General features: G+C 38.8%; 4 protein-coding genes across 15 annotated transcripts in view; 3 read left to right on the forward strand and 1 right to left on the reverse strand.

The window, feature by feature from the left end:
* The window catches only part of ADI1 (acireductone dioxygenase 1), an 847,802-nt gene that overhangs the window by 633,106 nt on the left and 201,310 nt on the right, over nucleotides 1–13,386 (forward strand). The window lies entirely within an intron of this gene.
* Nucleotides 1–13,386, forward strand: part of EIPR1 (EARP complex and GARP complex interacting protein 1) — a 579,020-nt gene that overhangs the window by 69,746 nt on the left and 495,888 nt on the right. The window lies entirely within an intron of this gene.
* Nucleotides 1–13,386, forward strand: part of RNASEH1 (ribonuclease H1) — a 173,270-nt gene that overhangs the window by 15,307 nt on the left and 144,577 nt on the right. The gene's annotated exons all lie outside the window — the stretch shown is intronic.
* ALLC (allantoicase) overlaps nucleotides 1–13,386 on the reverse strand; it is a 43,981-nt gene that overhangs the window by 4,742 nt on the left and 25,853 nt on the right. For both annotated transcript variants that reach the window (XM_050754055.1, XM_050754056.1), the window contains exons 8-10: nucleotides 1,880–2,035; nucleotides 1,408–1,481; nucleotides 300–408 (exon numbers count right to left, since the gene is read on the reverse strand). In XM_050754055.1, coding sequence (XP_050610012.1) covers nucleotides 300–408; nucleotides 1,408–1,481; nucleotides 1,880–2,035 — 339 coding nt within the window. The remainder of the gene's footprint in view (nucleotides 1–299; nucleotides 409–1,407; nucleotides 1,482–1,879; nucleotides 2,036–13,386) is intronic.

Below are 13,386 nucleotides of genomic sequence, written 5' to 3' on the forward strand. Positions count from 1 at the left end.
CAGCTACTCAGGAGACTGAGGCAGAAGAATCGGTCAGACCCTGGAGGTGGAGGTTGCAGTGAGCCGAGATTGCACCACTGCACTCCAGCCTGGGCGACACAGCAAGACTCCATCTCAAATTAATAAATAATAGATAGATAGATAGAGTTCTAAGGGTTAAAGTAGCATGCTCAAAATTACACAGCTTAAGTGGCGAAGCCACACCAAGAGCTCAGTGTCCTCAGTCCCACTTCCATAGAACTCAATCTTTAGAATAAACACACCAATTATAAGGTACTTCTTTATGGCTTTGCATTTACCTTTAAAATATTTTGTGTCAATTTCAATTCGCGTTATTACTCCAGGATGTGCCAATCGGAAAACTGCCCATTCACAACCCGGAACCAAGAGAATGCCATTGTCATCATTCTGGAATTCAGAAGAGAAGAAAATGGTAAACTAACTTAGAGTCATTCAAGAAACCAGTCCCGAAAACCAACAGGTGAAAAAGGTTGACGTGCTTCTTTTATTTCTTACTATAGAAGAGTGTTTCCTGGGGCCTGATGTGTAGATCACTGTCACGTAAATTGCCTCTTTGCTATCATTTCTTAAATATCTCATGCCAATTTGTGAGTTCATGGGGCCCGGATAAGTTTTTCTAAATTTCTGTGTCAATTACAGATCCCTGCAAAATGTTAAACGTGCAGCAATCTTTATCTAATCCAGTCCATAGGTTCTCTAATTAGTTTGTTTTGACCTTTCAAGGTACATATTTTGTTGGTCAAACCTATACCGATACATGATGTACATTCAAACCTTAGTTTTGAGAATGGAGAGTTTGTTCATTGATATCTCAAAGCATCAGGTGACATGAAATCCAATTTAAGAAGGGGAGAGCACTTTTCTGACCAAGTTTTCAGTGAGATTTGCAAATTGAAAGGCATTGTATTTTTTGTTTCACTTCATCTTGGTTTCTCTATCTCAAATTAGTTACTGGCCAAATTAAACAGCATAGACTCTAGGGCGCCCTGTCCATCACAAGTTCACATAAGTGGTGTAATCCTGAGATACACAGATATTTAGCATTACTAAACTAGTGGTTCTTCCCCAGATCTCCCAACATATTTATTCATAACTTTTGTATTATTAAATCGCAGCTCCTTTTGTTTCTTTATTGAAGAAACAGAGGAATGTTCCAAAAATGCATTGGCGTAGCTGGCAATGACCGGTATGTTTGGCCTTCTGAGTCTCTGCCCTGATATTATCATGAAAACAGTGGGAAATTTGGAAAAAGTAAATCATAGTAATTAGCATTTAGAACAATGCATATGAGGTTTCTAAAATATGCAAAAGTTTATTTAAATGAAAAAAGTTCCAAAAAATACTTTTTAGAAAAACTTTACACCATAGTTATTTTTAACTTCTTACTTCTAATATCGGTGGCCTGTCCAGCCTTCTTGCCGTTTCCCAACCATCCGCCATAGACTTTGCCCCACCGACTCCTACAGAAAATAACATTGTTGAATGGTAAACTGCATGATTTTAACTATGAGAACAAATACAATGCTGTAATTAAATTACAGATCTCATGCATCTGAGCATTGCTATATAAATTATTTTCATTAAAGTTAATGTTTCAGTAAATTCACAATCATAGCGTTAGTTAAATTTTACTTTTCCTTTTAAAGCAGATACTTAGGCCAAAATTAGGTAGAGAAATTGGTAATGTTGACTTATTTCATGTCATAAAGGCATCAAATCCTACACATGGAAGATTAGTCTCATCCACTCCCATGCTTTGAGATGTGCCTTTCCTTTTAAATCATTCTGACCATATTGGGGTATTTAATGCTGGTACCCAGACTTCCTAAATAAGCCAGCTCCGAGAATATCATCTTACCTATTATATTGTTTGGGTGCCCAAACTTAGCACTACTAAATCCTACACAGACACCCCCAAATGCGATGGCCACTAGGTCTGCATGTTCTTTGGGGTCAGTTGCAGTCCAGTCTTTTTGTCCAGTACCTAATACTCTAAGTCGTGCAATTCCACCATCTGAAAAGGAAAGGTGCCTTAGTTATTGTTTGTAAAAATGGCTGCTTGTGTATCATCAACTACAGGACCCTCCTGTCTTCTCCAGTGTCATCTCTTGGTAGGTTTTGGCCACATCAACCTGCTGTTTCTCAAATACAACAAGCCCACTGCCCCAGGGCCTTTACATTTGATATTATCTTGTACCAGAACAACTTTCCCAGCTCTCCAAAAGACTACTTATGTTCCTCACCTTAAAGGCATGGCCTCAGAAAAGCCTTCCCTCCATCCTCTGACGTTATCTCCTCCCCGCTCCATCCAGCCACTGCCTGCTCCCCAGGTTACATTTTATCATATCCCCTTGCTTATTTACTCCAGAGCTCTAATTACAGCCTGAAATTATCTTTCTAAGTTCCTGCTAAAATCAGTCTCTCAAACCCAGAAGGCGAAATCCTCGGAGGCCAGACCAGTTATCTGTGTTGTTCACCTCTGTACCGTTCTTGTATCGTCTCTACCTAGAAGAGGTCTGGGCACACGGTAGGCATTAAAGTTTTTTTAATTAAATAAACAACTCCAAGGTCAAGCAGCATTTGGGAAATTCACCATCCAAATAATATTTCGTGCGAGAAATGAGCATTGCTGACTCTCACAGACTCAGACAAGAGAACCTTATGTTTTTATTTTTACAACACCACGCTGCTTAGCAATGTTATTGAGAATACAAAAGATAATATTCACAAAATCAAATTGCTACTGAGAACCACAGCAGCCTGAAATTAGGTCTGCAGAGCAGCAAATAGCTACCAAAATCAACTCACAGCATCTGATTCTAGTAGAATGAATGTTTTGTTTCTTCGAATATTAATTCCTAGAAGGTGGAAACCAAGCATTTTTAATATAGAAAATTAATTTAATCAAAATATTGTACTAAAACAAGCCCTATATGTTTTTATTTTACAAATTTGATGAAAATGAGTGATCTGAAAATTTTTTGGTAAAACAATGGAAGTCTTGCTATTTACAACAAATAAAACCAAAAACTTCATTGCCATAAAACCCTAGAAAACATCCTAGAGGGAGTCATTCAGCAGGAGCTAGGCTGTGAGAGGAGTATCACTGCCATTCTAGTTCATTAAATATTATAATTGGCTTTAATGGTATAGAAGATATTCATCTGTTGAAAGTAAAGTCTACTTCACATTTTTAAAAATAAGATTCTTCTTTACAGAGTTAATATCCAAAGTTGCTTTTAATCACAACTGTCAAGGAATCCCAGAAATGACTCTTCATCCTCTGAGTACATCTCATTTAAACTAACCCATTCCCACCCAATGTGTCCCCGTGACATCAGCTTGGTTTTCCACAGCTTCCTTTCCCTTTACACCTGGATCCCAGGTGGAATCCTCATGGGGCAATTAAAGATGCCACTAAGAGTTGGGACATGAAATCTGCATGCAGGCATTGCCCATCTTTCCTCTTCAGGTCGTCAATGCTGACCAATTAGGAAAGAGCTTTTATGTGCTTAGGGGTCCTTCATATTCAACCCAGAAAAGCAGGGTTCCCAGTCAGAAGCTATTTTAGACCCTCTTTCAACTCATGAATCCTATACAAACTGGGTTGGACATATAAAGTTGCTATTTTGGTGGATCAGAAATAGTCAAATAGAAATGTTTATGGCTCTACCAAAATACTTTTGTTATATGTATCACTATTTTGCAGTTTTTTGTTTTCTTTTCTTTCTTTTCTTTTCTTTTCTTTTTGAGACAGAGTCTCGCTCTTGTCACCCAGGCTGGAGTGCAGTGGCACGATCTCGGCTCACTGCAACCTCCGCCTCCCGGGTTCAAGCGATTCTGCTGCTTCAGTCTCCCCAGTAGCTGGGATTACAGGCATGCGCCACCACGCCTGGCTAATTTTTGTACTTTTAGTAGAGACGGGGTTTCGCCATGTTGGCCAGGCTGGTCTCGAACTCCTGACCTCAGGTAATCCACCCACCTTGGCCTCCCAAAGTTATTTTTCTTATCTGTCTCCCCCTGGGTTATTCACTTCATAAGGACAAGGACTCTGTCAATTAAATCTAACAACTAATAGTTATTGAGCTTCTCTGTTCCCCATGCTGTACTAAGTGTCAGGTATACGAAAATGACAATCTGGACCCACAGCCCTTTCTTCATGAAGCGTACACTCTGTTGGCTCTGACCTACACATTGTCAGGAAAATGATTATATGGCCAATGCTCAGTCTGTAGCTCAAAGTAGTTATTCCATAGTGTATGTTAAATTAACAAGTGGGAAAAAGGCCTGAATCTCTTGTAAGCTTTGCTCATTCATTGTCTTGCACTGTTTTTAGAACAGATGATTTCAGTGAGTAATTAATATTAGTAAACATGTTTAGATCTTTCCATTTTCATGTCTCACTTTAAAGCATCATAACCAGAGAAACATCGCACCTAAAATAAGGTTCCAGAGAACCACTTCTGCCATGACAGCAGGAGGAGCTTTGCTGTCCTGTTCCTCAGTGGAGTTGGTGAAATGTAGGGGGTTTGGGGGATGGGAAAACACTTCAGATCTCTGGAAATGGTCCTAAGGGCATACGGAAAATTCAGCAACATCTATTCAAGAACATCTGCTAAAATTCAGTAAGAGCAGTGAGAGTCTGCAGTATCTGAACCAAGACCTCACCTTCACACCCTCTCCCAGATCAGCAAAGTGGAGACTGCAAACAAGTACAGCCCATAGTTGCGGGGTGTCTTCCCAGGACAGGCAGGACATCAGGGCTTCTCATTCTGCCCCTATATGCCTGTTGCTGAGGCTAAGTCCTGGGTGAGTGTGGTTGAGAGGCAGGGGCTCCTTTATTTGACCCAGCCCTGACTCATGGGACAGGGTCCTACCTTAGGCGTGGCCACTTGGATATTGGGGCCACAGTGACCCGTTTCATGGTCCATAAGGTGGAGGCGTCACACTGAGGGTGAGACATCCCCAGCCCTGCAAACCCTGTAACTCAGAGGGAACACCAAATCAGAGCTGCTGTTCAGCAACACCATGTTGTAAGAGGTTTGTTCCACGGGTTCCCTGGGGACAAACACCCAGCTAACCTTCTCACACCACTAGAATATGCTCTCTGGGACCTCCCCTATTCTGATGGGCAGTAATTTGATTGTTTACTACAAATGAGGCAATCCTGGGCTTAAGGTGCCATCTAGTGCTGAAAAGTAGGCAGCTACCTAGCAGGAAATAAAATCAACAGGAAATTTATAAAGATTCTCTAAGGTAAGCTTGTCCAACACATGGCCAGTGGGTCTTATGAGGCCCATGGTGGCTTTGAATGTGGCCCAACACAAATCCATAAACTTTCCTAAAAACAGTATGAGATTTTTTCGGGTTTTTTTTTGGCTCATCAGCTATCATAGTGTATTTTATGTGTGGCCCAAGACAATTCTTCTTCCAATGTGGCCCAGGGAAGCTAACATATTGCACACTCCCTACGTTTAAGCAAACATATTCAACAAAAACTGAAACAAACCAGACAGAAAAGGCTGGAATAAATAACTAATGCTTCAATGCACAGGCATTGATGTACATCCATAAGAAACAACAGCAAAGAACTGTGACATCCCCAAATGGACAAAGCAAGGAACCAGTGACTGATCGTAATAAGACAGTGATATATGAACGCTGTGATCAATAATTCAAAATAGCTGTTTTAAGGAAACTCAGTGACTTCAAAGATAACACACAAAAGCAACTTAGAAGTTTATCAGAGAAATTTAATGAAGAGATTTAAAGAATTTTTTAAATCAAACAGAAACCTTTGAATGGAAAAATGCATTTGCTGAACCGAAAAATTCATTAGAGGCTCTTAAGAGTACAATGAAGCAAGCAGAGGAAATAATCAGTGAGCTCAAAAATGGGCAATTTAAAAATACACAGAGGAGAAAAAAATGAAAAAGAATTAAGATTGCTTACAATATATAAAAAAATTACCCCAAAAGACCAAATCTAAGAATTATTGGTGTTCAGGAGGGAGTTGAGCAAGAGAAAGGGGTAGAAAGCTTATTCAAAGAAATAATAGAAAACTTTTCAAAACTTGATGAAGACATAAATATCCTGGTACAGAAAGGTCAGAGAATACCAAACAGATTGTATCCAAATAAGACTACTCCAAGGCATTTCAAAAATCCTAAAGGTCAAGGACAGGCTGGGTATGATGACTCATGCCTATAACCAGCACTTTGGGAGATCAAGATGGGTGGATTGCTTGAGCCCAGGATTTTGAGACCAGCCTGGGCAACATGGTAAAATCCTATTTCTACAAAAAAAAAAAAAAAAATACAAAAATTAGCCAGGCATGGTGGTGTACACCAGTGGTCCCAGCTACTTGGGATGCTGATGTGGCAGGATCATCTGAGCCAAAGGAGGTTGAAACTGCAGTGACCTGTGATTATACCATCAGACCCCAGCCTGGGTGACAAAGTGAGACCCTGTCTCAAGAAAAAAAAAAAAAGGTCAAGGATAAAAAAAAATCCTCGGCCGGGCGCGGTGGCTCATGCCTGTAATCCCAGCACTTTGGGAGGCCGAGGTGGGCGGATCACAAGGTCAGGAGATCGAGACCACGGTGAAACCCCATCTCTACTAAAAATACAAAAAAAAAAATTAGCCGGGCACGGTTGTGGGCGCCTGTAGTCCCAGCTACTCGGGAGGCTGAGGCAGGAGAATGGCATGAACCCGGGAGGCGGAGCTTGCAGTGAGCCGAGATCGCGCCACTGCACTCTAGCCTGGGCGACAGAGCGAGACTCCGTCTCAAAAAAAAAAAAAAAAAATCCTAAAAGCAGCAAGAGAAAAGAAGCAAATAACATAAAGAAGTTTCAATTCATCTGTCAACAGACTTCTCAATGGTAGCCATACAGGCCAAGAAGAAGTGGGATGACATTTTAAAGTGCTGAAAGAAAAAAAGACTGCCATCCAAGAATATTGTATCCAGAAAAGCTATCTTTCAAATATGAAAGAGAGAGAAAATCTTTCCTGGATAAACAAGAGCTGAGAGAATTCACCACCACCAGTATTAAATGAAATGCTAAAGTTCTTCAGTTTGAAAAAAAACACTAATGTGCAAAAAGAAAATATTTAAATTTATAAAACCCACTAGTAAAATTAAGTGCATTAACAAACTCGGAATACCCCAACACTGTAATTATAGTGTGTAATTCACTCATAACTCTAGTATGAAGTCCAAAAGACAAACCTATCAAAAATAATAATATTTTTGTTGATATCATTAACAGGTGTTAAAAGATAGGCAATATAAAAACATGCAAACTGAGACAACATAAAGTCAAAATGTGGGAGGAGGGATAAAGTTAAAAATGTAGAGATTTTTAGTGTTTCTTTGTTTATTTCTATTTTTTTCTTTGTGATCTAAGATGAGTTGGCATCTCTTTAAAATAACTTGTTATATCTATAGATATTTTTATAAGCCTCATGGTAACCACAATGCAAAAACCTATAATAGATTTGCTAAAAATAAAAGTCAGTTAAAAGGTACTATCAGAGAAAATTAGTTAACCACTAAGGCAGAAAGAAAAGAAAGGAAAGGAAGGGGAGGGGAGGGGAGAGGGGAGGGGAGGGGAAGGGAGGGGAGGAGATCAGAAAACAAGCAACAAAATGACAGTAAGCTCTTACTTACTGATGACAATACTGAGTTTAAATGGACTCAGTGCTCCAAATCAAAGGCATACTGTTGCTTAACGGACTAAGAAACAAGACCCAACTATATGCTGCCTACAAGAAACCTGCTTGAGCTATAAAGACACAAATAGGCTGACAGTGAAAGGATGGAAAAAGATGTCTCATGCAACCAGAGACCAAAAAAGAGCAGGAGTAGCTACACTTATATCAGAAAAAATAGACTACAAATCAAAGACTGTTTAAAAAAAAAAAAAAAAGACAAGACACCGTATAATGATAAATGGGTCAATTATGAATATCTATATGTCCAACACCAGAGCTTTCAAGTCTTACATAAAGCAAACATTAATAGATCTACAGGGATAAATAGACTGCAATACAATAATAGTAGGTGACTTCAACTCCTCACTTTCAGTAATGGACAAATCGTCCAGACAGGAAATCGACAAAGAAATAGTGAAGTTGAACTACACACCAGATCTAATGGACCTGACATTACAGAACATTTTACCCAACTGCTGCAGAATATACATTCTTCTCATCAGCACATGGAACATTCTCTAGAATAGGCCATATCTTGGGCCACAAAACAAGTCTAAACAAAGTCTAAACAAAAACAAAAACATATCAAGTATATTTTCTGACCACAATGGAATGAAACTAGAAATCAATAATAAGAGAAACGTTGGAAAATACATAAACACATGTAAATTAAACAACATGCTCCTGAACAACAAATGGGTCAGTAATTAAGAAGGAAATTTTAAAAATGCTTGAAACAAATGAAAATGGAAATACAACATACAAAAATATATGGGATACAAAAAAAGCAGTAGAAGGAAGTTTATAGCAATAAATACCTATACCAAAGAAGTAAAAAGACTTTGAATTAATCTAACAATGTATCTCAATAAACTAGAAAAGCAAGTATAAACCAAACCCAAAATTAGTAGAAGAAAAAAAATAAAGATCAGAGGATAAATAAATGGTGACTAAAATAATACAGAGAATCAACAAAACAAAAAAACTGGTTTTTTAAAAAGAAACAAAAGTGATGAAACTTTAGCTAGACTAATTACAAAGAGAAAAGACTCCAAAATATCAGAAATAGAAAAGGGTACATAAAAAATGAGACTGACTCTCTTCTCTTTTCCATTTGACAGACACCTGCATTTTCTTATGCAGTGCCAGCTGTGTCCCTGAGGTAACAAGATGAAAATGAAGGCCAGAATAAACAAATTTGGCTGTATTGAGCACCTGATCACCAAGACTGCTTTTAGCTCTGGCAAAGTGGATATTGTCATCATCAATGATGACCTCAACTACCTGGTCTACATGTTCCAGTATGCTTCTACCCATGGCAAGTTCCATAACATCATCAAGGCTCAGAATGGAAGCCTGTCATCAATGGAAATCCCATCATTAACTTCCAGGAGCAAGATTCCCTGCAAAATCAAGTGAAATGACACCGGTGCTGATTATGTTGTTGGGTCCACTAGAATCTCCATTACCATGGAGAAGGCTGGGGCTCACTTAGAGGGGTAAGCCAAAAGAGCCATCATCTCTGTACCCTCTGCTGATGTCCCTTATGTTTATGTGGGGTGTGAATCATGAGAAGTATGAAAACAACCTCAAGATCCTTAGTAGTGCCTCATATGCCACGTACTGCTCAGCTCTTCTGGCCAAGGTCATCCATGACAACTTTGGCACCATGGAGGGACTCATGACCACAGCCTATGCCATCACTACCACCCAGAAGACCATGGGTGCCCTTTCTTGGAAACGTTGGCAGGATGGCCACAGGGCTCTATAGAACAGCATCTCTGCATCTACTGGCACTGCCAAAGCTGTTGGAAAGGTCATCCCCAAGCTGAATGGAAAGCTCACTAGCATGGTGTTCCATATCCCCACCTCTCTGTCGTTTTGGACCTGACTTGCCATCTGGAGAAACCTGACAAATATGATACCATCAAAAAGGTGGTGAAGGTGGTGAAGCAGGCATTGGAGTGCCCCCTCAAGGGCATCCTGGGCTATCGTGAGTGCCAGGCTGTCTCCTCTGACTTTAACATTCACTCTTCCACCTTTGATGCTGGGGCTGGCATTGCCCTCAATGACCACTTTGTCAGGCTTATTTCCTGGTATGACAATGAATTTGACAACATGGTCCACATGACCTCCAAAGAGTAAGAGCCCCTGGACCACTAACCCCAGCAAGATCACAAGAGGATTAGAGAGGTTCTCAGCTGCTAGGGAGTCCCTGCCACACTCACTCTCCTACCATACTAAGAATCTCCCCCGACAGAGTTTCCATGCCAGACCTCCTGAAGAGAGAGGGGCCTAGGGAGCCATACCCTGTCACGTACCATCAATGAAGTCCACTGTACTCAGCCAAAAGGAAATGTGACCACAGAATTACAAAGATTAATTAGAGACTATTATGAACAACTATATACCAACAAATTGGAAAACCTAGAAGAAATGAACACATTTCTGGACACATACAATCTACCAAGATTGAACCATGAAGAAATAGAAAACCTTAATAAACCAATAATGAATGATGAGATCAAAGCTGAAATTTTAAAAGTCTCCCATCAAAGAAAATTCCAGGACCTGATGGCTTCACTGCTGAATTCTACCAAACATAAAAGGAATAACTAATACCAATGTTACTCAAACTCTTCAAGAAAATTGAAGCAGAAGGAACACTTCCAAACTCATTTTACAAGACCAGTATTACCCTGATACCAAAACCAGACAAAGACAACAACAAAAAAAGAAAACTACAGGTTAATATAACTGATGGACATAGATGCAAAAGTACCCAACAAAATACGAGCAAACTGAATTTAACAACACAGTAAACAGATCATTCACCATGAGCAAGTGGAATTCATTCAAGGAAGGCAAGGATGGCTCAACATACATTAATCAATAAACATGATACATCACTAACTGAACCAAAAACAAAAACCATATGATCATTTCAATAAATGCTGGAAAGCATTTGATAAAATTCAACATCACTTCATGATAAAAACTTAAAAACTCAATAAATTGGGTATAGAAAAAAAAGTACCTCAAAATAACAAAAGCCACATATGACAAACCCACAGGTAACATCATACTGAATGGATAAAAAATAAAAGCCTTTCCTCTGAGATCTGGAACAAGACAAGGAGGCCCACTTTCACCACTTTTAATAACATAATATTGGAAGTCCTGGCTGGAGCAATTATGCAAGAGAAATAAATGGCATCCAAATTGAAAAGAAATAAATCAAGTTAGCCTTCTTCACAGAAAACATGATCTTAGAAAAACCTTAAAGACTCCACCCAAAAACTGTTACAACTGATAAACTAATTCAGTAGATTTTCAGGATACAAGTTCAACATACAAAAATCAGTAGCATTTATACACACCAACAGTGAACAATCTACAAAATAAAACAAGAAGGCAATTGCATATACAATAGCTACAAAAACTATAAAGTACAGAGGAATCAATTTATCCTAAGAAGTCAAAGAGCTATACAAGGAAAACTATAAAAAATGATGAAATAAATTGAAGAGGACACAGAAAAAATGGAAAGATGTTCCATGCTCCTAGATTGAAAGAATTAATATTGTTAAAATGACAATACTATCCAAAGAAATTTACAGATTCAATTCAATCCCTATTAAAATACCAATGACATTCTTCTCAGAAATATTTTTTTAAAAAGTAAAATTTAAATGAAAGACCCTGAATAGCCAAAGCAAAAAGAACAAAGCTGAAGGCATTACACTAACTGACTTCAAAATGTACTATGAAGCTATATAACCAAATCAGCATAGTAATGGCATAAAAATAGACATACAATAGAGAACCCAGATATAAATCCACACATTTACAGCCAACTCATTTTCAACAACGGCACCAAGAACATGCAGTAGGGAACAGTCTCTTCAGTAAATGGTGCTGGGGAAACTAGATAACTGCATGCAGAAGAATGAAACTAGTCCCCTATCTCTCACCATATGCAAAATAAAGTCAAAATAGATTAAAAACTTAAATCTAAGACCTGAAACTATGAAAATTCTAGAAGAGGCTGGGCGCAGTGGCTCATGCCTGTAATCCCAGCACTTTGGGAGGACGAGGTGGGCAGATCACGAGGTCAGGAGATCGAGACCATCCTGGCTAACATGGTGAAACCCCATCTCTACTAAAAATACAAAAAATTAGCCAGGTGTAGTGGTGGGCACCTGTAGTTCCAGCTACTCAGGAGGCTGAGGCAGGAGAATGGCGGGTGAACCCAGGAGGCAGAGCTTGCTGGTGAGCCGAGATCACGCCACTGCACTCCAGCCTGGGTGACAGAGTGAGACTCTGTCTCAAAAAAAGAAAGTAAAAGGAAATTCTAGAAGAAAACATTTGAAGAAATGCTCTAGGACACTGGTCTTGGCAAATATCTGTATGTAAGACCTCAAAGGCAACAACAGGAAAAACAGACAAATGGGATTACGTCAAGCTAAAAGACTGCTGTATAGCAAAGGAAATAACAAAGTGAAGTGACAACCCATAGAATGGGAAAAATGTATATTTGCAAACTATCCACATAAGAAGGGATTAACAGAAAGAATATATAAGGACAACTCAATAGCTAACAACTCAGTAGCAAAAATAATAATAATTTATAAATAGGCAAAAGATCTGAATAGATATTTCTCAAAAGAAGATATACAAATGGACAACAGGTATATTTTTTAAATGTTCAACATCTCTAATCATCAGAAAAATGCAACTCAAAACCACAATGAAATGTCATCCCACCTCAGTTGAAGTGGCTTTTGATATGGTCTGGCTCTGTATCCCCACTCAAACCTCATCTCTAATTGTAATCCCCACATGTCAAGGGAGGGACCTGGTGAGAGGTGATTGGATGATGGGTGTTTTCCCCATGCTGTTCTTGTGATAGGGAGTTCTCATGAGATCTGATGTTTAAAAGTGGCACTTCTCCCTTTCTCTCTCTCTCTCTCTCTCAATCCTGCTGCCATGTAAGACATGCCTTGCTTCCCCTTCTCTTTCTGCCATGATTGTAAGTTTCCTGAGGCCTCCCCAGTCATGTAGAACTGTGAGTCAGTTAAACCTCTTTTGTTTGTAAGTTACCCAGTCTCAGGTAGTGTCTTTATAGCAACGTGAGAGCAGAGTAATACAGCTTTTATTTTAAAAGAGAGGGGGAATAGTGGATGCTAGCGAGGATGTGGAGAAAGTAAAGCCCATGTACATTATTGGCGAGAATGTAAATTAGTACACTCACTATGGAAAACTATGAAAACTCCTGAAGAAAACTAAAAATAGAACAACAATAGATTCATCCAGCAATCTCACTACTGTGTATATATCCAAAAGAAAGTAAATCAATATATTGAAGAGATATCTGCACTTCCAAGTTTACTGTGACACTGTTTACAATGTCACAGCCAAAATATGAAATCAAACTAAGTGCCCATTAATGGAGGAATAGATTTTAAAAGTGGTATATATACACAATGGATTGGGGATGGATACTCCATTCTCCATGATGTGAATATTATGCATTGCATGCCTGTATTAAAACGTTTATGTTTTATGTATTATGTACCCCATAAATATATATATACCTACTATGTACCCATAATTGAAAATATTTTTAAAAAGAAAATGTGGTATATATAC

This window comes from Macaca thibetana, chromosome 13 (assembly GCF_024542745.1).
Source record: "Macaca thibetana thibetana isolate TM-01 chromosome 13, ASM2454274v1, whole genome shotgun sequence".
Lineage (NCBI taxonomy): Eukaryota > Metazoa > Chordata > Mammalia > Primates > Cercopithecidae > Macaca > Macaca thibetana.